This window comes from Rhamphochromis sp. 'chilingali' (genome assembly GCF_963969265.1).
Source record: "Rhamphochromis sp. 'chilingali' genome assembly, chromosome: 2".
Taxonomy (NCBI): Eukaryota; Metazoa; Chordata; class Actinopteri; order Cichliformes; family Cichlidae; genus Rhamphochromis; species Rhamphochromis sp. 'chilingali'.
Genome location: NC_137930.1, coordinates 41678812 through 41703023, shown reverse-complemented (window position 1 = coordinate 41703023; position 24212 = coordinate 41678812). Strand labels below are relative to the sequence as shown.

The 24212-nt window shown below is 43.6% G+C and overlaps 3 protein-coding genes across 13 annotated transcripts in view; 2 read left to right on the top strand and 1 right to left on the bottom strand.

Moving 5' to 3' along the window:
* Positions 1–1576: 1576 nt before the first annotated feature.
* On the top strand, positions 1577–2685 carry ufc1 (ubiquitin-fold modifier conjugating enzyme 1). Its single transcript, XM_080876386.1, has one exon. The coding sequence runs from the start codon at positions 1695–1697 to the stop codon at positions 2208–2210; it is 516 nt and encodes a 171-aa protein (XP_080732512.1). The 5' UTR covers positions 1577–1694; the 3' UTR covers positions 2211–2685.
* A 453-nt stretch (positions 2686–3138) lies between these two features.
* fktn (fukutin) lies at positions 3139–12655 on the bottom strand. 2 transcript variants are annotated; one of them, XM_080876385.1, is made up of 10 exons: positions 12394–12655; positions 11469–11540; positions 10862–11062; positions 10619–10765; positions 10412–10542; positions 10191–10323; positions 9942–10071; positions 7843–7976; positions 3584–3708; positions 3139–3444 (listed from the first exon to the last, which is right to left on the bottom strand). In XM_080876385.1, exons 1-10 carry the CDS (start codon positions 12493–12495, stop codon positions 3231–3233), a joined length of 1389 nt encoding a protein of 462 aa, XP_080732511.1. In that variant the 5' UTR covers positions 12496–12655; the 3' UTR covers positions 3139–3230. The 2 variants fall into 2 exon arrangements, with proteins under 2 accessions (XP_080732511.1, XP_080732510.1); XM_080876384.1 differs by having other exon boundaries at positions 11469–11543; positions 12394–12654.
* Positions 12656–15727: 3072 nt separating this feature from the next.
* apc (APC regulator of WNT signaling pathway) overlaps positions 15728–24212 on the top strand; it is a 31541-nt gene continuing 23056 nt past the window's right edge. For all 10 annotated transcript variants that reach the window (XM_080876593.1, XM_080876585.1, XM_080876592.1 and 7 more), the window contains exon 1: positions 15728–15948. The gene's annotated coding sequence lies outside the window, so the exon portion shown is untranslated. The remainder of the gene's footprint in view (positions 15949–24212) is intronic.

The following is a 24212-nucleotide window of genomic DNA, read 5'->3' as shown; positions in this document are numbered from 1 at the left end:
AGAAAAAAACAGTGATGTCAGAGTGAAATGTGCAGCACTCAGTTAGATGGTAGGGTCAGGATTCTGCTCTGCTCCGCATGTGATGGCCACACACCTTTTCCAGCTACTGCACATCAGGATTCCCAGTAGTATCATTTAAGCTGGGGTCAGCCATTTTAATATCTGATTTCAACCTTTATCAACATTAACAAACAGTAATTGTTGAACCTCTGGATGATGTGCTTCTGTTGGCTTCATCGGGTGATGGCCTCCAGCTTGCCTTGGAACGGTTCGCAGTCGAGTGTGAAGCGGGGGGGAATGAGAATCAGCACCTCCAAATCTGAGGCCATGGTCCTCAGCCGGAAAAGGGTGGAGTGCCCCCTTCGGGTCAGGGACGAGTTCCTGCCCCAAGTGGAGGAGTTTAAGTATCCCAGGGTCTTGTTCACGAGTGATGGGAGAAGGGAGCGGGAGATCGACAGACGGATTGGTGCTGCAGCTGCAGTGATGCGGACGCTGCCCCGGTCTGTTGTGGTGAAGAGAGAGCTGAGCGTAAAAACAAAGCTCTCAGTTTACCAGTTGACCTACGTCCCTACCCTCACCTATTTTCATGAGCTGTGGGTAGTTACCGAAAGAACGAGATCCCGGACACAAGCGGCAGAAATGGGCTTCCTCCGAAGGGTGGCTGGCCTCTCCCCTAGAGATAGGGTGGGAAGTTCAGCCATCCGGGAGGGGCTCGGAGTAGAGCCGCTGCTGCTCCTCCGCATTCAAGAGATAGTTGAGATGGTTCAGGCATCTGACAAGGATGCCTCCTGGGTGAGGTGTTCCGGGGATGTCCCACCAGGAGGAGGCCCGGGGGCAGACACACTGGAGAGATTATATCTAACGGCTGGCCTGGGAACGCCTTGGTGTTCCCCCGGAGAAGTTGGAGGAGGTGGCTGAGGAGAGGGAGGTCTGGGCTTCTCTGCTTGCGCTGCTGCCCCTGTGACCCTTCCCCGGATAAGCGGAAGAAGATAGATGGATGGATGGATGGATAATCGTTGAACTTGCGGTTCTTGATGGAGAACTCTGCACATGCTTAGTGCGACTCTCTCTGCCTGAGGGAAAGGATGCCAGCCTGAGGAGGCATGGAGATTGTCTTGCTGACTGCAGAGTTAATGTTTAGGTTAAAAATGAAATCCTCCTCCTTTTCAGCTTCAGGCTGGTCCCCCCTGGGGGTTCGCATGGAAGGAGGAAAACATCCTCATCCAACCAGAGGATGGGATTACTTGAACTAATGGCACCTGTATGTATACCAGCAGGACTGTCAGTGTTCAACTTAAATAACCTGCATGACTTATCAGGTGCCTGTATTTTAAACTATATGGTAATCATTAACAGTAATCAATTTTTCTGTTCGATCATCTGGCGTCACTAGTTATCGATTGATTATAGATCAGTTTTTTGTGTAAAGCTGTACAAACTCATAATAATTTATACCTGTGACGGATCTGTTGCTGCTCAGGTGGGCAGTGTTGCTGTTTGTCACATGCCTGTTATAAACTTTGAAGGTAAAAAAAAAAAAAGGGAACAAACTGAGGCTTTTGTTTTGAAAACCCGGAAGCGGAAGTTGTTGGCCGGATCCGCTCCCGGTGAAGTCCACGTCAGTCCTCAGAGCACACCTGAGGGGTCCGGACCGAACCGAACTAAAGTCATACCCGTTAACTCTCCTGCGCATCATGGCGGACGAGGCCACGCGCAAGGCCGTTTCGCAGATCCCGCTGCTGAAGACGCACGCGGGGCCGCGAGACCGCGCGCTGTGGCCGCAGCGGCTGAAGGAGGAGTACCAGGCGCTGATCCGCTTCGTGGAGCAGAACAAGGCGGCCGACAACGACTGGTTCCGCCTCGAATCCAACGCTGACGGCACGCGCTGGACTGGCACGTGCTGGTACATCCACGAGCTGCTGCGCTACGAGTTCCGGCTAGAGTTCGATATCCCTGTGACGTACCCGGACACCGCACCTGAGGTGGCAGTTCCGGAGCTGGACGGGAAGACCGCCAAAATGTACCGCGGCGGGAAAATCTGCCTCACCGAACACTTTGCGCCGCTCTGGGCCCGGAACGCGCCGCGGTTCGGGCTCGCGCACCTCATGGCGCTCGGACTCGGACCGTGGCTCGCCGTGGAGATTCCGGACCTTATCAGCAAGGGCATCGTAGTCCACAAGGAGGGGCAGGCCGAACCGGCGGCGGAGTGACATCAGACGGAAAGCCGGACCGGACCGGAAGCAGGGCTGAAAGACTGAAACTAGGAGAGTAAAAACTGTGTTAAAATGAATGGAGTCTGGTTTGGAAATGACGTTGACTCTGTTAGTCATCACTGATCTGTAACTGACGCTGTTCAAGTAAAAATGGGCACAGAGAGAATTGAGTCTGATTGGGAGATCGCACTGGCATCTGGCTATTATTTTTCAGTAGTAAGACTAAATGAGTAAAGCTCATGAGAATATGAATGGAGTCTGGTGGCGAGATGACCCACAGATTGGTAATAATAAAAGGTAGAAATGTGTTGATATAATAAATTGAGATTTACCGTAAAATAACTTCAGCCCACTGAAAGATAGTGGGGAAAAATCAATGGAACCTGGTGGAGAGGTGGCCCCTCGTAACAAATTTATGATGTTGATATTTTTATTGCGCCACAAGAAATGATAAAAATGGTGCTAAAATGAATGGCTTCTGGCTTTTTTTGCTCAGTAAAGAAGTAAAAGTGAGGCAAAAGTATTATTGATCTAATAAAATAATGTTAATTTTTTTTTTTTTGCATCACAAGGAAGAGTATAAACGGTGGGACTTTGAATGGAGTCTGATGGGGAGAAGACACCTAATGATCAGACTGCAGACGTTCTGTTAGTTTGATCACGAGTAAAAACACGTAATATATGAATGAAGTCTGGTAGTCTGGATGTAAACAGTGACACACCAATCTGTCCCTAAACAATAAATAATATTTAGATTTCCTGCTGGTTGTATTGTTTGCAAAATATTTACAAATGTTTGCAGCTGTGTACGATGTCAAATTTAAATCACTAGGACATTTGTTTAATGGGCCATATAAATAGGGATGTTACTGATTTCATCACATCCTGTTACAGTAAGTCACGTTCTAAACAAAAGGAGACACAATTTAAACAAAACTTTTATTAGTTTGTTTCAACAACAGAATCGTGTGTGTGTGGTCCCGATCAGCTGACTGATGGCTGATAATAAAATATCAGTCAGTACACCTGGATAAGCTCTGCCCACTCTGCCACAGGCCACACCCCGTTCGCTTGCACATTGCTTGGTGATGATTTCCAGTCCCAGACCCTCAGTGGGATGTTCCAGGAGGCGCCATAGTTTGCTGTCACGTAGTCAAGCGTCTCACATGGAACACGCACTTTCAGCTCAAGAAGCTCCGCCCAGCACAGCGAGAAGCGTGGAAAGATGTACCTGGAGATAAGAAGAAAAAAAATTTTAACCTGCGGCAGGGTTGACAAAGTGACCTGACAGATGGTAATGACTTTACGTAGCAATAAACGACATGACGATTACGCCGTCTGTACAAATATTTAAGGTGAAAGGATTTTACTTGAACTTCCTGCCACTCTTTGCCTGCGTCCCGCCATTCCACATGATATCACCGTTGTCGTAGAAGAAAAAAATGTCCAGCTTCACATCTTCAATCAGAAATGACAGCTCCAGACTGTCCTCCACCTTTTACAATAAAACACCCGCTTTCAGAATAAAAGACAGAAAACTAAACTTCACAATAAAATGATTTCAGAATAAAGGAGGTAACTATGGGTGCATTCCAAAAGTCCATGTTTCTGTGAAAGTTTCCTCACTAAGAGACATGACTCCAAACACTAGCATCCTCTACGAAAGGAGAGGAGAAAATGTGTCCTATAATTCACTGCAAACAACCATCCAACCATTTATGAAAACACTGACATAATCGAAGTGGGTGGGATCGATTTTGATGTTCCTTCTAACTGCATTTTCCATTTTATCCATAACCTGTGGATATATTTATAGTTTTTATCAGCAGCTGTTAAATTCACAGCTAAACTCTGAACATCAAGCTGCTGGAATATAAATTTGATGTTGTTGCTGCATGAAGAAAGTAGAACAGTGAGTTCAAGATTATGATTTATAATAAATGATCAAAGAGTGTTTAAGGCTCTGTATGATCACTGTTGTATTACAGTCTTTAGGATTCAGGTTTACTTCAGGTCAACTGGGATCGGTTACGATGGAGGGAATTTTACAGAAATCCTTAACAGGCTGGAGGAAACAAAATAAATATACAGAGGGTAAAATAAGTAATTTAAGTAAGTTCAAAGTAAATATATTTCTGAAGGTGCGATTGATATTAAATTCTCACCAGATGTGAGTGATAACCCATCCAATCCACACATGCAAAGGAATCAAACCATAGATGTCCATAAATATGTGTAATAATGATAAATGACACAGAGAAAATAAATGAAGACACTCACTGAAATTGGATTAATACTTTATACAAAGCCTTTGTTGGTGATCACAGCTTCATATTCAGCTTCTCCTGTATGGAGAAACTAGTCGCAGCATTGCTCGGGTGTGATTTTGGTCCATTCTTCCACACAAACAGTCTTCAAACCCTGAAGGTTCCGTGGGTCCCGTCTATGAACTTTGACCTTGAGTTCTTTTCAGTTGGTTGAGGTCAGCTGATCCAGCAGCTTTATTTCCTATCTCTGACACCAGCTGAGAGTTTTCTTTCGTCTCGTTTCATCTTCATCATCCTGGTAGATGGCAGCAGATTTTTATCAGGAATTTCTCTGTACATTTTTCCATTCATCCTTCCTTCAGTTATATGAAGTCTGTCAGTGCTGTATGCTGAAAAGGAGCCCCACACCACGATGTTCCCAACTCCAAACATCTATATTAGTGTTCTGGGGGTGATATATAGTTCCCTTTGACCTCCAAACGTACGATGATGTTAAAACGCATTATGGCATCCAAAGAGTTTAATTTTGGACTCATCTGACCAGACATAAGATAGACTTTATTAGTCCCACAGATGGAAAATTCATTGTTACAGCAGAAAAGCAGATAGGCCAGGAATAAATAAAGAGATTTAGATTATTTAGATAAAAATATCAAGTCAAATCAAGTCAAGTGGCTTTACTGTCATTTCAAGCATGTGCAGTGGTACAGTACACAGTGACGCGAGACAGCGTTCCTCCAAGATCATGGTGCCACATGATCTTGGAGTAAAATCAAACCAGGACTACATAAAGTGCAAGTGTGAAAAACTGCAAAAAACAGTGCAACACCAGACAGAACAGAATGATACAGATACAAGACAGTGCAATAGACAGTGGGTTGTGCAAAAAGACTGAGCACTGTGCAAAAAAGCAAAAGCAACAACCTATGCATGTAATTGATGTATGAAGGTGTGTGAGGTGTGTCTGCATATGCCATTGTGCAGGTAATGTAGTGACGTGTGTGAAGGTATGTGTGTGTCAGTCCAGTCACTGAGTGTAATGGAGGTAGTTATGAAGCTGGTGATGAGGGACCAGGAGAGGGTCTCCGCCAGGTGAACACTAAGGAATTTGGTGCTCTTGACAACCTCCAGAGAGGATTCATTGATGTTAAGTGGACAGTGATCTCACCATGCTCTCCTGAAGTCGACAATTATCTCTTTTGTTTTGTCCACGTTCAGAGACAGGTTGTTGACTCTGCAACAGTCCGTTAGCTTCTGCACCTCCTCTCTGTATGCTGACTCATTGCTTTTGCTGATGAGACCCACCACAGTCCTGTCATCAGCGAAACTGACGATTTGGTTTGAACTGTGCATTGCTGTACAGTCGTGAGTCAGCAAAGTGAACAGCAGTGGGATGAGCACACAGCCCCGAGGGGCTCTAGTGCTCATTGTGGTGGTGATGGAGATGCAGTTACTGATCTGGACTGTCTGAGGCCTCTCCATGAGAAAGTCCAGGATCCAGTGGCAGAACGAAGTGTTCAGGTCCAGCAGGCTCAGTTTTCCAGTCAGGTGTTGAGGAATGATTGTGTTGAATGCTGAAGTGAAATCTATGAACAGCATTCATACATACATGCCCTTATTGTCCAGGTGAGTGAGAGCCAGATGTAGGGTGGTGGCGATGGCATCATCTGTTGACCGGTTGGGGCGATAAGTGAACTGGAGTGGGTCCAGCAGTGAGCTCACTTGCAGCTGAAGATGAGCAAGGACTAGCCTCTCCAGGATCTTTATCAGATGTGATGTCAGAGCCACCGGCCTATAGCTGTTGAAGTCCTTTGGCTGTGGCCTCTTGGAAACTGACACCACACAAGATGTTTTCCACAGCTGTGGCATTCTACCAAGCTTCAGGCTCAGGCTAAAGATGTATTGAGTTATCCTGCATTGGACTTGAGAAGCAGTCTGCCGAGCTGATGCCATCTGGACCAAGCTTCAAGATGGAGTCAGCAATGGAGTCTTCCATGTTGAGGGTTTATATGCGCCACAGCGTATTAGTGCATTACTTATCGTTTTCTTTGAAACAATCATACCTGCTGATTCAGGTCTTTCTGTAGCTCTGCACAGGAGCCCCTTGGCTCTTGAACAACTCTTCTGATTCTGATTTTTTTTTTTTCACTCCCCTGTCTGAAATCTTGCAGGGAGCACCTGGTCGCGGCCGGTTTATGGTGAAATTATGTTCTTTCCATTTCCGGACATTGGGCCCAACAGTACTCAATGGAACTGTTATTTTTAGAAATTCATCAGTATGTTTTTGCAACAATAAGGTTATGATGGTCTTGGGAGACCTCACTGGTTTTACCCGTCATGAGATGTTTCTGTGTGACAACTTGATAATTGGGCACCTTTTATTAGCCATCATTCAGGACTGATTGAGCTGATATTAATTTGCACTAAGTGGCAGGATTGACTTATAATCACTGATAGATTTTAGCTGCTGTCTTGAATCTCCCTGCCTTTTTACACATCCCTCTCTTCACATGTTCAATACTTTTCCCTGTGTCACTTCTCGTTTTTACACATAATTTATGGACGTCTATGTTTCCATGTGTGGCTTGGATGGGTTATTACTGACATCTGGTGAGAATTTCAGAAGACAAACATTATTTACCGTTATATTATGAGAAGTCCCAGTTGTGACAGGTGTATGTATAAGTGCATCACTTGGTAGTTTTAACAGCATAGTGCACTTTTATCTGTTACAGATTCAGCAGAGAGAAGTCACTCGCTGTGTGAACACTGCTGAGAAAGAGCAGCCAAGTTCAGGTCATTTCTGCCGTTTCATGGAAGCATTTACCAAGGAGCAATAAGTGGGCTCGCCTCTAAACACTCAGCATGAAGAAGTTAGTGAATCTGTTCCTCCTTCTTTAAAATTCCAGCCTTTCTAATGAAAAATGAATGATTTTCTCAATGTTTACATTACCCCCATAAAACAACAGAACATGTTGTGGAGAAGTAACGCATGCTTTGTAGTCCATCTTTTACACATTGTCAATATAGCGGACATGCGTCATCACAACGTTAAGAAATGAGTGTGAGCTCGTTCAAATCCTCAGCACACCACTTTTCTCTTTTTCTAAGTCCTCAGTAATTCTCCTACCCACTTTTCCTTGAGATCGATGAAAAGAGGTTAGGAACAGGAGATAGTAGGTACTTTTTGGAACACACCCTAAACTTCACAATAAGACAGGTTGTAAGAATACAAGACAGATTTTGCAGTAGATGTTTGAAGCTGGTGACTGAAGATGAAGCATGAAAAAGTTTTTGGTGTTAGAAGTAGAATAAAGAAGAAGAAACTCAGACAGTAAAAGATAAAAATAAAGATTTTGGACCTTTCCAAACTTGTGTTTCAGCGTCAGGCCGGCGTCTGTGAATGCTGCGATGATGTCAGGCCTGTAGTCAGCGATGAAGATGCCAATGTCGACGTCACGGCTGTATGAGATGATGCTGCACTGCCTGAACCAGCCTGGAGAAGGTGACACAGACAGACAGGTGTGAGGACGGGATTACCTGCACACACTGAATCAATTAGTCTTTTTGACTGAGGTGCAACTTCCTCAGATGTGATTTACCTGGATGTTTAAACCACAGATAATAAGGCATGTGACCCTGATTACAGGTGATGTCAGCACAAACTATGGATGTCATACAGCAGTTTGACCTCTGTGTGACCCTATAGTAGCACACCTGAGTGAATCACTGGTTACATGCTCCTCCACAGGAGTTTTAACAGGAACAGGTAGACAACCTACAGTCAGAGGTTCTGACGTTGAAGCAGGAAGTCATCAGCATACCTGACACACCTGTTGTAAAAGTTATAAGTGACAGTGACCTCTGTGTTTCACTTCCTGTCTCCGAGGCGGTAACCTGCTCTATTTTAGTCCAGTCATGCGAGTCTCACTCTTGCTTAGTGCTCCGACAGGCGCTGCATACACCTGTGTAAGTTTCACAATAAAAAACGCCAAAAGAACTTGAGAGATTTCAGCGGTTTACCCAGGGTCACCATGGCGAGGTCGCTGCATGTCTAATCTGTGGTGGACACACTTCCTGATGTAGCCCTCGAGGGATTCTTGTTTCCCAGAATCAAACACAAATATGACTGATAACAGGAAATCAGGAAATCAACCAGTGCCAAAATAAAAGCCTGCTTAAAAAAACAACAAAAAAGCAGAGAGAGATTATGGCAAACCATCGACTCAGGAGGGGAAGGCGGTGCTGTACCTGCACTGACTATAGTGTGGGTGGAGCGCTGCTGACTTCGACTGAGAATATTGTCGGGCAGTGGAAAGGAATACTTCGAGGACCTCCTTAATCCCACTGAGCTGCATCAGGCATAGCAGCATGCAGTTATTCTACATTGTGACGATGTAATTTTGATCATGTCAAAGTGAAAGAGGCCATACAGTCCTTATACGACCGTTGCAGAAGCCTGGCCCGCATAGCAGGCAAGAAGTCGGACTTGTTCCTGGTGGGTGATGGGCTCCGCCAGGGCTGCCCTTTGTCACCGATTCTGTTCATAACAGGATTTCTAGGCATAGCAAAGGGGCGGAAGGCTTTCGCTTGGGTGGTCTCAGGATCTCATCTCTGCTTTTTGCAGATGATGTGGTCCTGTTGGATTCATCGGGTGATGGCCTCCAGCACGCCTTGGAACGGTTCACAGCCGAGTGTGAAGTGGTGGGAATGAGATTCAGCACCTCCAAATCTGAGGCTACGGTCCTCAACTGGAAAAGGGTGGAGTGCCCACTCCGGGTCAGGGACGAGTTCCTGCCCCAAGTGGAGGAGTTTAAGTATTTCGGGTCTTCTTCACGAGTGACGGGAGAAGGGAGCGGGAGATCGACAGACGGATTGGTGCTGCGGCCGCAGTGATGTGGACGCTGTACCGGTCTGTTGTGGTGAAGAGAGAGCTCAGTGTAAAAGTGAAGCTCTCAATTTATGAGATTGATCTGCGTCCCTACCATCACTTATGGTCACAAGCTGTGGGTAGTTACCGAAAGAACGAGATCCCGGACACAAGCGGCAGAAATGGGCTTCCTCTGAAGGGTGGCTGGCCTCTCCCCTAGAGATAGGGTGGGAAGTTCAGCCATCCGGGAGGGGCTCGGAGTAGAGCCGCTGCTGCTCCTCCGCATTCAAGAGATAGTTGAGATGGTTCAGGCATCTGACAAGGATGCCTCCTGGGTGAGGTGTTCCGGGGATGTCCCACCAGGAGGAGGCCCGGGGGCAGACACACTGGAGAGATTATATCTAACGGCTGGCCTGGGAACGCCTTGGTGTTCCCCCGGAGAAGTTGGAGGAGGTGGCTAAGGAGAGGGAGGTCTGGGCTTCTCTGTTTGCGCTGCTGCCCCTGCGACTTGGCCCCGAATAAGCGGAAGAAGATGGATGGATGGATGAAAGTTTGCTGAAACTGTACAAATGAGTCAGGAGGTAGAGTTACCCAGGCAGGTACCGCTGCTGAGCCAGAACGGAACGTCAAGGCGAGTGAGCGTTCGAGCCGTCAAATGAAGCAACGCCTTTGCTTTTCTCCGGAAATCCACCGCCGCTGCAGACGAGTCGTCAGGGTAGAGCTGCAGAGAAGTAGTCGCATGACGAGAAAAAGGAAGTTTTAAAAAAAGATTTGTTTATAATATTTTTCATTTCCTCTTTCTCCCCTCTTTTTACAATAAAAAGAAGCTTTCATTCTGACCTGCAGGAAATTGCGAGCATCACGGTAACGGCACTCTAGGAAGCGGGCGTGTTTCTGCTGGGCCAGAAAATGGGAAATGTTTCGCGGGACTCGAACGTCCAGGCCATCAAGGACGGTCAGGATGAGCTGCGGCCTGCAGAGGACGTCACATTACAGGAAGTTCATTAGTGCGGTTTTTTTGTCTCATTTACACACATAACGTAGTCATGTGATGTCAGCACCTGTCATAGGCTCCAGCGTAGCGCCCATAGTCGAGCACTTTGAAGGCAGCAAAGCTTCGGTCTGCGTCCCCTTTGAGGCGCAGCGCTCCATGCCACAGGTAATTCCCGCTGCGCTCATACAGGAAGACCACCTGCAAGGAGCACAGGTCACATCGTCAGCTGTTTTGTCACCTGAATCAGATCGTCACGACATCTGGCAACATCCACCTGAATGACATGATTGTGGAGGCGGAACAAGAAGTGCAGGGGAATGTCCTCTCCTGATAGGGTGTCCAGGCTGGCGAGTCGAGGGTCCACTCCCCGCAGCTCCATCACCTCAAAGCCTTTCTGCTCAGCTGCCAATAGGAAGCCGGGCTGACAGACAAACAAACAATTACAGTTTTAAAAACTTTATTTAAACTCAAGTTCTGCATTTTCTCACGCTCTGAAGACAACAAACAAGTCACTCACATCATACTTCCATTGGTTGGCCTGTAGAGCGAATGACGTGACGGCTCGGCCTGTGCACAGAAAGCTGCAGTGCGGTTCGCGCACCAGCCGGTCACGCTGCCGCAAAGCATCCTGGGAGAGCAGTGCCAGCACGGCGGTGTCAGTGAGGAACAGTGGCAGCTTGAAGTGCTGCACTAACGCTAGAAACTTCTTCACCACCTGCTGCAGGGAGGAACAAAGCAACTGTTACCGTGGTAACCATGGTCAGGTCAGGAAGGAGGAGTTAAAACATTTAACAATTAAGTATAAAACAAGCTAATTTTATGAGCCACAATACAAGTTTACACATTGTACAAATTTCATGACTCACGTCTACATCTTGTGTAAGAGAAGCGAGATGTAAGATGTAAGATTTGTTTTAAATGTATTTGAAAAGTTCTTCACCTTTATTTAAGAGAGGAACGTCATGTGCAAGTGGAAAGACATAGAGAGCTGCATCAGGCATAGCAGCATGCAGTTTTTCTACCTTGTGACGATGTAATTTTGATCATTTCAAAGTGAAAGTTTAAATCTGAATTGCTAACAATTGATGTTAAGCTAACAGCAGCTAGCATCAGATCTGACTTACCCATTGGACTTGGCTAGCGGTCAGGTGGCCTGGAGTCAGGTGACCTGCTGGGCGGAAGATGTGAGAGCCAGGCTGCTGCAGGAGAATAGAAGAAAACAGGGTCACCACAACGGTCATGCTCCCGCATGACTTACCTTCAGAGGCTGACGCTGCCTATCTGGACCTTGGGGGTGTCGTAGCTAAAAGATCAACCTTAAGACTGTCACATGTCCTGATGGAGGGTTAAATACTCACACGTGTGACAAGGTTACTGTAATTCGAGCACATAGATGATTCAGGATCTCTTCATGAGTAATGTTCATGCACAGGTAATGTCAGCGTACAGGTGAGATGGAACACATAGGCAGCATGATTATGATGAAGATCATCTTCGCCAGAAGATGTTTCCTGATTGGCTGAATTTAACCTAAAATATTTTAACTTCACGTTCAGGTACAGATACCTGATAGCATTTACAAGGCTGTTATAACTAAAGTTAACCTTACTGCAGTGAAGGAATCTCAGGTGTGCCTCTTTCTCTCTTTACCTGCCTCTGAACACAAACCTGTACGGCAGCTTCAGGAACGACCCATTTTATGTTCATCATCTAAACTCTACCTAAGGAAGACTGTGCGCTGCTGTAGACTCCACCCCCACTGAAAAGCTGTCCTTTCACCTGTCACTTGTGCAGGTGTGTTTACCTGTGTCTGCTCTGCACAGACACAAAAACATTAAACTCATAATTATAATTTGAGACGTGGTGTGGTTCCTATAATCCTGACTTCACAAATGCAACTGAAACAGCTAGTGCACAGATTAGGATTATATTCTGAAAGGGCAGAGGGCTTTGAGTTTTAATGGTTCATTAGTGACATCACAAACCTTCAGATTAGGTCACACTGGGAGCCTCTCGCATCACACAAGCGTTTACACGGCTATGGCTCACCTTGCTGACGTACTTCCGGTAGTAGTGCAGCTGGAATAGCAGGAACACGGAGCTGCTAACGATGAGCAGCGCTAACACGGCCGTCCGGTTCACACGAAGCATCCGGAAACGGGGCCCGTTACCGCGCTTCTCATGACGCCAGAACTGAGCTCGAGGCACGAGGGAGCGGCACGAAAATACTCAGAGCACCGCGAAAATCACCAAGCCGTCTGCGGCCGCCGCCATATTTAAAAGGGCTCACTTCCTGCGCGGCCTTTCACAGTAAAAGCCCAAAACCTTTCTGCTGTGATTTTCAGAGGGAAAAAAGCTGAAATAGTCGATTCCCTGAAGGAAACATGAAGAATTAAATATGACAGCTGTGGTGTTTTAAACTGTTTTATCCACATAGCATGAAAATATGATTTTTCTTCATCAACACACTGAATATTTATCAGCATCGATTTTTAATCGTTAAATTTCAAATTCAAATTTTATTTGTCACGTACACAGTCATACACAGTACGATATGCAGTGAAATGCTTAGACAACTGCTCGTGACCTAAAAAGAAAAAGGCTATGAATAAGATAGGAAATAAATATGAAAAATTAAAAAGGGTCAATTTAACTAGGAAGGAATAAAATATAAATTAAGGTTAAAAATGAAATAACTGTACAACACAATTTAGAATGAAGGGTAAATTTAACTGGGAAAGAATAAGATAAAATATATAAATTAAAGTTGAAAATAAAATAACTGTACAACAAAATACACAATACACAGTATAGAACTATATAAGAATGTATGAAGAAAGATAAATAAATAAATATATACACAATAACAGCAGCTGTACAAGTATTAACTGGAAATGAAGAATATAGTGACCAGTGTTGTGCAATCCACATTATGTCTTGTGCAGTGCAAATATGCTTAAAGTGATTTAAGTGATTTAAGTGATGATTTAAGTCTTCCAGACACTAAACCAAGGAACAATGTACATTTCAAATTCCTTTAATTTTAAATATGTTTATATTGTCTATCCTGTAAAATAGTCAGATGTCTATTCTTATTAATGTACAGAATTCACCTGCTTGCTGCTACTACTGCACATTCACCCAATGTACATACTATATATATAATGTTCTTCCTCTACAGACACCCCCCCCCCCTATTTTTGCACATGTCGAGGAGCGTGTCAGGCTACATTTCACTGTGTGTTATACTTGTATAACTATGCATGTGACAAATAAAGAACCTTGAACCTGAAAGTGAAAACAATGTCCAGAAAGTCCAGTGTGTGTGTAAGAACCATATGTGTGGGTCAGTACTGTGTGGTGGTGTGATTGAGAGACCGTATCGCCTGCGGGAAGAAGCTCCTCCTCAGTCTCTCTGTGTTGGTCTTCAGGGAGCGGAATCGCTTTCCTGACCTCAGCAGAGAGAACAGTCTGTTGTTGGGATGGCTGAGGTCCTTCACGATCTTCCTGGCCTTGGTCCAGCACCGCCTGCTGTAGATTGAGTGCAGGTCAGGGAGCTCGGAGCGGATGGTGCGCTCAGCTGACCGCACAACCCTCTGTAGAGCTCGTCTGTCCTGCATGGTGCTGTTCCCGAACCAGGTTAAGATGTTTCCCGCCAGGATGCTCTCTATGGTGCACGAGTAAAAGTTCCTGAGCACCTTGGAGGGCAGTTGGAAGTCTCTCAAGCGTCTGAGGTGGTAGAGACGCTGTCGGGCCTTTTTCACCACGGTGTTGATGTGACAGGACCATGACAGGTCCTGCGTGATGTGAACTCTGAGGTATTTGAAGCTGTCCACTCTCTCCACTGGGCACTCGTTGATGACGGGGGTCTGGTAGTTACTCTCCTGCTTAGTGCTGAAGTCCACTATCAGCTCCTTTGTCTTACTGACGTTTAGAAGGAGGTTGTTCCTCTGGCACCAGTTCTCCAGATTCCTAATCTCCTTCAGGTAGGCCGTCTCGTTGTTATCAGAGATCAGGCCCAGCACGACGGTGTCGTCAGCAAACTTGATGATGGTGGTGGAGCTGGTAGTGGCCACACAGTCATATGTGTACAGAGAGTACAGCAGGGGGCTCAGAACACACCCCTGGGGGGCTCCAGTGCTGAGAGTGGTGGAGGCTGAGACATGTCTGCCCATCCTTACTGCCTGTGGTCTGCCAGTTAGGAAGTTGGAGATCCACTGACACATAGATGAGCTGAGTCCCAGATGCTCCAGCTTGGTGGTGAGTGTGGAGGGAATTATGGTATTAAATTTCCAAACCAAAACTACTTTCAATCAAAACTAAAATAGCTGATTGAGCCAAAAATTATCTTAAGGTACAGGATACAGACTAAAACAAGTGAACTAAAACAGAAAAATATCAGTTCTTTTAGTTTTTTCAGTCTGGTCAGACTTGTAATCACGACTAGCCTGAGCAGATGAGCTCATAAACACTGTGAGCACCATCATGTTTACAGCAAAAATAATCATGTTTACAAGCTGATACACAAAATGCTCTGGTCTCTATAGAAAATAATTGTGAGATAATTTACTCATTCACAACAACTGTACAGTGAGAGGATGATTTTATAACTCACCTGGATTAAAGTTTGCATTATTAGGGACGCGGTTAATGTTGACCTTGGTTTCTGTAGCTGATTTTTCCCTCTTTCTTAAGGACTTTCAGATCCTGTAGTGTTTTTAGGTCTCACACTTCTTCTTCTTCTGTTCAGTTTTCTCAGATTTTTAAGGACGCACTGCACACTATGCTGAGATACGCCAAGTTTCAGCTAACTGCTCTTTGTTAATCACTTTTCGGTTAAACTGCGTTTGCTTTCCCAATTTTAACAGGTTCATCTAAAGAAGTGGGAACAAATGTGTTTTTGTGGCAGGCAGGTAGTAACAAAGGGCTTAAAGATAAAACTTAAAACTGGTTCTTTGCTCAGTTGTTGGTTATGTGTCGACACAACAAGGAATCCTGGAGTCAGGAGCCGTTTTATGCTTGAATGATTTGGAGGTCAGAGTTCAGAGGGTCACCAAACCAAAACATTCCTGTTAAAATGATCAGGTACAAGGACTGAACTAAAAAATTACAAAGAAGAACTTTAACGAGCTTCAGAAAGGCATCGTTTATTTACAGGCTGTGCTTCTGACAACATGATTATGACCCAAACTGTCAAGAAATCACACCACAACTCTAAAAACGTGAAAATTAGTGGACTCTGGTGAGGTCACTGCAGCGTTTCGATACAAACCTCAGCACGGAATCCTAGAACACCTGAGTGAGAAGGCGATGGAAAGTACACGTGCAGCGGAGGAGGGCCAACCCCCCCCCCCCCACACACACTCAGAGTAACACACACACACACACACACACAGAAAGAAGATGGCGGCGGCAGCGGTCGCGGCTCCTCCATAACAAAAAGGACTCAAAGTTCAAACTTGGCCCGCTTTGTGTAACTCTGCTTTTCCCGCTCTGAGCGGACGATGAGCGGCCTCCGCCGCCCCTGAAGGCCCGGGTCTTTTCTCCGGGTCTCCGGGATGTTAGCGTGAGACTGCCTCCTGAAGTGGACTTTAAACCGGGACGGTAAGAGCGGCCGAGCCGTGCTAGCTCCGTGCTAACTGTTTGTTTGGACAGACTGTTTGTTTGTGGACACTCCCAGGACGTGTTGCTACCGGTCTCCGGTTTATCGGGACACCAGGGCAGAAATGCTGTTTATGTGACCGGCGGAGGGGCATCTGATCCGGACAGGTTCCGGTACTGATAGGTGAAGGAGCGGGCTCAGTTAGCCGGGTCAGCTAACGGCTAACTGCTATTGTCAGGACAAATGGCAAGTACTGTAGATATTACAGTACCGCGAGTAGTGCAGTACCGAAAAGTCCCAGAAGCACTACTGCAGTACTGCTGACAGCTCAGACTGTCACTGTACACACATAATGCAGCTCTGTGTGTACTCTAAGAACAGTAGTGCAGTTCTTTGTGTACTTTGACAACAGTACCGAATCTGTGTGTGCTCTGTGTACTGTGGCAGTAATACTGCAGTTCTGTATATATTCGTTGTGTACTCTGACTGTCATACTGCAGTTCTGGGTGTAGTTGTGTCACGTTGAGGACTGAGCAGGCAGAGGTGTTCTGATGTTTTGTGTGTATTCATAACCTGTGAAAAGCACCTGTGTCACCTGATTGAGATCAGTTGTCTTGATTAGAGGATTTTTACGGAGCATGGTGCTTCCACAAATATACTTTAAATTTTTCTCTGAGGAGCAGCTGTGATTCCAGAAAGTGGAGCCGATCGTCCTCACAGACCACGGCCACACTCAGGGACTGCACAGCTGGTTTTATGATATACCTCGTGAAGTCAGAGATCCAAGCTGATTTCTATGGAGAGATTATCTTACATCCACAAGCGTAAACTAAGATTTACAAATATGTGCCGTGATTTGTGTGTAACTTTTATGGTTGTTGGGTTTTTCTCTGTATCTATTATTGTAAGAGCTACTGTACAATATAAAGTGCCTTGAGGGGACTGTTGATGTGATATGGCGCTATAAAAATAAAATTGAAGTGAATTGAATAGAACTCACAAATGCGTGTTCCCATTCACACACGTACGAAATAATTTGACCACACGTGAAACAGTTTTCCAAATACATGTATCTAAACTAGATTAAATAGTGATTATTTACGCACAATTTATAAAGTAAGGTTTTACAAGTGAGGGGTGGTAGTGTAGTTTTAGTTTTTTGTATGCACAGAAATGTTTTGTAAAGAGAAAATTATACTATTCGTGAAGCTAAACTTAATAAATTGAGTGTGACAAGTTGTCACTGACAACTGTAACACACGCCACAGATGCCAGGTCAGGTGTGTTTGTGGCTATTACTTCATCCTGCCCACATTTTCTACAAACCCGTGGTCCCCAGAGAAGAATATACGAACAAAATACTAATACTAATAACAAAAGTGTTTCTACTCAGAGTATTCTTAGTCATGTGATTAATGTAACCTAAAAAAGACACTTGATTATCAATATTATAAAGTTATAATTAATCTTCAAGTTTGTATTTCCTTTTTAAAAATAATTCAAGTATTTATTAGATTTTGCATTTTATAACAGCAAACACAAAAATATAACAACAAATACAAAAATACAAAAACCAAAAAAAGAAGCAAACAAACAAAGAACTGAAAAAAACAAAAGAAAAGAAAAATACACTGAGGTTTTAACATCAGTGGCATCTCGTCCAAGTCAGGTAGACATTTAGGTGCAAAAACTGTCCCATTGTTCCACCGAAGCTTCAGTCACATGATGTAACCTTCCCAGTGTCTTTTCGCAAGCAACGTTCAATCATTCTTGCTTTCCACATTTTAAGCATTGGATTATTGGGGTCCTTCCGGTACTACAAAATGACACGGGCACATGTTACCAATGCAGTCCTTAACACTCTAAACTGGTGTTTCATGTTTGTATTTCTTTAATTAGACCTGCAGCTTTTACTTTAAAGCTGATTCCTCTGATTCAACATGAGTCTTTATCACCAAGCACAACAACAACAACAACACAACAAACTGTTGTATTCAGGTATATTTCTAAAGAACAGGAAAGCTGCTGAGTGCAAATGTAATAGCAAAATGTGAATTTGTGTCTATGTAGACAACAACATGTGATTTTTCACTGATTTATCACAGTTAACTGTATTATCACAAACAGACTGTATGCCAATAGCAGACTGGCTGTGTCTTATGGCAACATTTATGTCAGGTCTCAGTGGGTGTTGCTGTGCTGGACTAACTTTGAGGACATAATTTGCAATTGAAAAAGGTGAGAAATTATAATATAGGTTATTGCAATACTCAGCATGTCACAAAGAGTTAAAAATCGCAATATCATTGGACACTCAATCATATATTATTGGGTGTCCGATGATTCCCACTAGGGCTGGGCCATATCATACCATTCACGGTAATACTGGTATAATGTTGGGCAACGATAAGAAAATGAAATATCGCGAAAGAATATGGGTAAAACGCGCATGCGCAATACCTTTGATTTCATACGCACATGACGGAAAAAGCATGCCGGCGGCAAAGAACGAGAAGGGCGAAAGCGGATCGTTGAATGAAACGGATGAACCAGAATTGGTTTGTAAAAATGCTGCAACTTCAGTGGTGTGGAACTGGTTTAGCTTTCGTCCGTCGAATACACAACAAAGCACTATTTTTGGTAGAGGATGCTTGCGGGCCGTCGTTATAGTGTTTTTTGGAAAATACGGCACACTTAAAATCAATCCTGTGATTTTTCTGAAAATCGACAGTGCCCCTTATAATCCCGTGTGCCTTATGTATGAATTCTGGTTGTGTTTACTGACCTCGAAACTATTTTATGTGGTACACGGCGCTCGAAAATCTGTCAAATGTTTTAGTACGACTTTGCTAAGCTACAAACACGCACCGCTTGATGGATTGTCGGAGCATTACGGTTATCGTAGGCAGGAGCCTCGTGGAGTGATACGTACTGTGCTTCAACATAATATTACCGTATTGTGTGTGTATAACCTCTTTTTAAGTTTTGTAGATATTATACATGGTTATGCTGAGGATATGTTGGCCAATTTCCACTGGAAATGCCTTTTGGTTAAACTGTCAGCAAGGAATTTGCTTTTGCACTGTTAAATTTTTATATAACTTTAATGCACATAAAAAAACAACTGCTTGTTTAAGTGAAAATACGTTGATGTTTTTTTGGTTTTTTTTGCACTAATAAAGTTGTGGAGTTGTAAAGTATTTTGTCTAGTGTCAATTAGGGCTGGGCCATATTATACCGTTCACGGTAATACCGGTACAAAGCTAGGCAACAATAAGAAAATGACATATCGCGACAGAGTATGGGTAAAACGCGCATGCGCAGCGCCGAAAAAGCACGGAGAATGCACGGTAACGGAAAATGTGAATGGGGAAAGTAGATTGTTGAGTGAAACGGATGAGCCAGAATTGTTTTGTAAAAATGGTGCAGCTAAACTGGTTTGGTGTTTGTCCAACAGATACACAACAAAGCACTTTTTTTTTTTGTAGAACATGCAAGCGGGCCGTCGTTATTGCCGTATTTGTCAGACTAAGGTGCTTGTAAATCTGGGAGTAATCTGGGTCCTAAACTCTGTCCTTTAATAAAGTCCCGAAGTCAAACGAACATCCCTGAGAGTTTAAAACTGTCTAAATACTTTTATCTTTAATGAAATGATCAGCATTGCTGCTTTACCAGGTGTAACTATGAAGTAGAGCAGGGCGATATGGCCAAAAATATTTATCACGATATATATTTGAAAATTTGCGATAACGATATAACCGACGATATAATTGATGCGAGACAAAATACAACTCCACAACATTACTAGCGCAAAAAGACAACCTTCCATTTATTTTCACTTAAACAAGAAGCTGGTTTTTATGTACATTAAAGCTTTATAAAAATGTAACAGTGCAAATGCAAATTCCTTGCTGAAAGTTTAACCAAAAGGCATTTCCAGTAGAAATGGGCTGACATATCCTGAGCATAACCATGTATAATATCCACTGAAGTTAAAAAGAGGTGCTTTGCAACATTAAACTGCAGTGTGCAGTACGCATTTTTCGGACCATAAGGTGCACGGGATTATAAGGCACATTAAGCGAAACAAAGCAGTCAGATAAATCAAACTTTATTAAACTCATTCTTCTTGCTTCCTCCACTTCTGTACCATTGATTCATTAATGTTGAATTCTCTGGCAGCTGCTCTATTCCCATGTTGCTGCAGTATATTAATGACTAACCTCGTATTGTGGATGGATTATCTCAGTTGTTCTCCTGACTGAAGTTTGGTCCGTTTACAGCATCCTGCCATGCGATTGCATTTGTCTCTAACCATGAAGAACCTTCACGTTAACTTTTATAAGTGGAAAAGTGTTAGTGTTCGTCCTCCAGCTTCACTGTTTATGTTATGCTAACATAGCTGTGTCGCTAGCGATCACGTAGCACATCATTATATACCAGCTAGCCCAACTTCAGTAACCCTACAAACGTCACTGCTGTTTAGTTTCCCGTCTTCATTTATGTTGGAAGTGATAGCAGAGCTGTACGTTTGATTTTTTTCAGAAATCTCTCAGTCAGAACATGCAATATCATGCTTAGGTAACTAGCGAAACTAGCGAGCTAACTTCCACTAGCTTCCTGCTAACTTCTAACTCCGTTAAATGTAATAACTTTTGTTTTCATGGATGCCTGGAAGTTAAACTTCATAGTTACACCTGGTAAAGCAGCAATGCTGATCGTTTTATTAAAGATGAAAGAATTTAGACAGTTTTTAACTCTAAGTGATGCTGCAGTGTTGTTTGACCTGAAGCATACGGAGTTTAGGACCCAGATTACTCCCAGATTTAAGAGCATCTTAGTCCGACAAATATGACAATAACAACGGCCGCTTGCATGTTCTGCAAAAAAATGTGCTTTGTTGTGTATCTGATGGACAAACACCAAACCAGTTCCACATCACGGAAGTTGCACCATTTTTACAAACCAATTCTGGTTCATCTGTTTCACTCAACAATCGGCCATGTGCGTATGAAAACAAAGGCACTGCGCACGCGCGTTTTACTCCCATTCTATCGCGATATTTCATTTTCCTATCGTTGCCTAACATTATACCGGTATTACCGTGAACGGTATAATATGGCCCAGCCCTACTATGAAGTTTAACATCCAGGCATCCATGAAAATAGAATTCATTACATTTAATGGAGTTAGAAGTTGGCGGAAGCTAGCTCGCTAGTTTCGCTAGTTACCTAAACATGGTATAGCATGTTCTGACTGAGAGATTTCTGAAAAAATTCAAATGTACAGCTCTGCTATCATTTCTAACATAAATGAAGACAGGAAACTAAACAGCAGTGACGTTTGTAGGGTTACTGAAGTTGGGCTAGCTGGTATATAACGAGGCTAGCGACACAGCTGTGTTAGCATAACATAAACTGTGAAGCTCAAGGATGAACGCTAACACTTTTCCACTCGATAAAAGTTAACGTGAAGGTTCCAAATGCAATCGCATGGCAGGATGCTGTAAATGGACCAAACTTCAGTCAGGAGAACAACTGAGATAATCCATCCACAATACGAGGTTAGTCATTAATATACTGCAACAACATGGGAATAGAGCAGCTGTGATAGAATACAGCATTAATGAATCAATGGTACAGAAGTGGAGGAAGCAAGAAGAATGAGTTGAATAAAGTTTGATTTATCTGACTGCTTTGTTTTGCTTAATGTGCCTTATAACCCCATGCACCTTATCGGGGCTCTAGAGTGCGACCAATTTGGTCGCAAATATGAGCAAATTTTTCAGTGGTGCGGCTAAAAAAAATTTTTGGTTGCACCTGTGCGACCAACTGTTCGGGTAGCAAAAAAAAAAAAAAATCTGCAACCTTCCCTGTGGTCAATGTCACTACCCGATCTGTACCGGAAACCCGATCGGTACCCCGCATGCGCGAAAGGTTTCTACTTCCGGTCGTAGCGTTTTACGATAGTTATGGGTCAGAGTATCTGTTAAGATGTTAAGAATAACAAGTATATCTTAAAATGTTTGCAATAATGAAGCATTTCAGTACAATGTAGACAAAAACGAAAAATAAAAAGAAAGTTACGGATCAGGACTCTCCGATCCTTACTGCGCATGTGTAAAGTCTGACCATACAAATCGGGTCTACCCGATCCGTACCGCGCATGTGCAGATGTTTTCTTCTTCTTCTGCTCGTTTAATGGCAGTTTACTCCCCAGTGTACGAGGATACCGCCACCTGCTGACCGAGCGAATAAACCCTATTATAAACTGAATTATCGTCATTACAAACGTGTGTTAAATCTGATTTAGCGATAGTCGAGTGTGTTTATGCTTGTCTGTGAGGAGAGGATTGTTGGAATAGTGATGATGATTTCCACTATCACTGTCAATTGTCAGTAAACACTTCATCTGGCTGATGAATCTACACGTGAGATATTACAAAGTCTGCATTATTAACTCTGTAATTAGGCGCCGTTCTTCTTATTTTATGGCGCTGTTGCTCAATCGGGGGACACTCTCTGTTGAGGAGAAAAGCATGAATTTCTTTGTATACGGATTATCCATTGTTTAAATGTCCCGGGCAGTCGAAAAGGAGGCAGAGCTGTTGAGAAATGCTAGGAGCTAACTGGGCGATAACCGTATCATTCAAATATATTGAATGTCGCAATGTTGGCAAAGAGAGGAAGTGACGTAAGATTTGCGCATGCGGGGTACCGATCGGGTTTCCGGTATGGATCGGGTAGTGACAGTCAACAACAGACACACATTATGCCCCTATCGTGGACTAAACCAATCACAGATAGTAAGGGGCGGGACCTCTCTGATTGGCTGTGGTCCAGTTGAAAGTGCAGGTGGAAGTGGGAGGTGAGTAGCTTGAATAAAGCGATATCAATTCATTAAATCCTGAATCGACTTTTAAATATAACTGTGTTTTGCCAGAAACGCCAGATTAAAGCTCACAAAACCATTTCAACAACAACCAAACAGCAGATGAGAGCAGGTACACGGTCTCCACACAAAGACGTAAACACAGAACGGACCCGACGCATCAGAATCAACTTTGTCTTTCTTGGCTTTCTCACCCGACGGCCCGTAGACGGACACGCTGTCGGAGCTTAGCGGTTCTGATGTGTCCGGTCCGCGCTGTGTTTACGTCTTTTTGTGCTGATTCTGAGCTGCAGGTTTTGTCTCTCCAACCAAAATTCACAGAGCCAGCAGCAAAAGAAGCAGCAAACTGCGCTTCACATTTGATCAATGTCGTCATGAATTTTGCTGTTTTGCTTCCACGACTATTAAAATCACACTCCATGCACAGCTAGCTCTCTCTCTATACTTCAAGAACAGTTTCCCGTCTCCAATCTCTGTTTTCTGTATTATTCATTCACTTATTACCCACCAGTCTACCGTTGTTTACAGCGCTGTGGCTGCTGTCTTTTTCTATTCTTTTTTTCACTTAAATGACCTCGGACAAGAAAGCCTATTTTTTTTCTGTTGTTCAGTACTGAAAAAATTTAAACTTTATATGCAGAACATTGTAGAATATTTTTAAGGTTATCTGCTATAAAAAGCCAGACCAGGCCTTCATGTTTTTCTGTGTTTTATTCTCAGTTACTTTCACACAAAGGCACCTGCTGTGATGTTCACAATTCTGATGAAGTCACTGATAAATGATCAGAATTATAATATTTCTGACTGTCTGAGGCTAAGTTGAATCGAATCGGGACTTTGAAAACCGGAATCGAATGGATTATAGAAATCAGTGATGATACCCAGCCCTAGTGAGCAGCCTAGGCACGACAGAAGTGGATGTAGCTGCAATAGGAAAAGAACTATTGCTAACTTTTCTGTTATGTTAAGGCCTGATCCTTCTGAAATTCATAGCCAGTGCTCTGACACGGTGTCATCAATCTTTGAATGGTGAAAAAGCACAGTGTATCCAGAAAAACACATTAAATTATATAAATTATTATAAAATTTGTGTGTGCCTAACTTTTGTGCCAGTACGCCTAACTTTTTAAAGTTAGGTGTACCGGTACGCCCATGGCAAAAAGTTAGTCTAGAGCCCTGCTTATGGTCCAAAAAATACGTATTTGACTTTTTTATTTGGCACACTGCAGTTGAATGTTGCAAAGCACCTCTTTTTAACATCAGTGGATATTATACATGGTTATGGCTCAGGATATGTCAGCCCATTTCTACTGGAAATGCATTTTGGTTAAACTTTCAGCAAGGAATTTGCATTTGCACTGTTACATTTTTATAT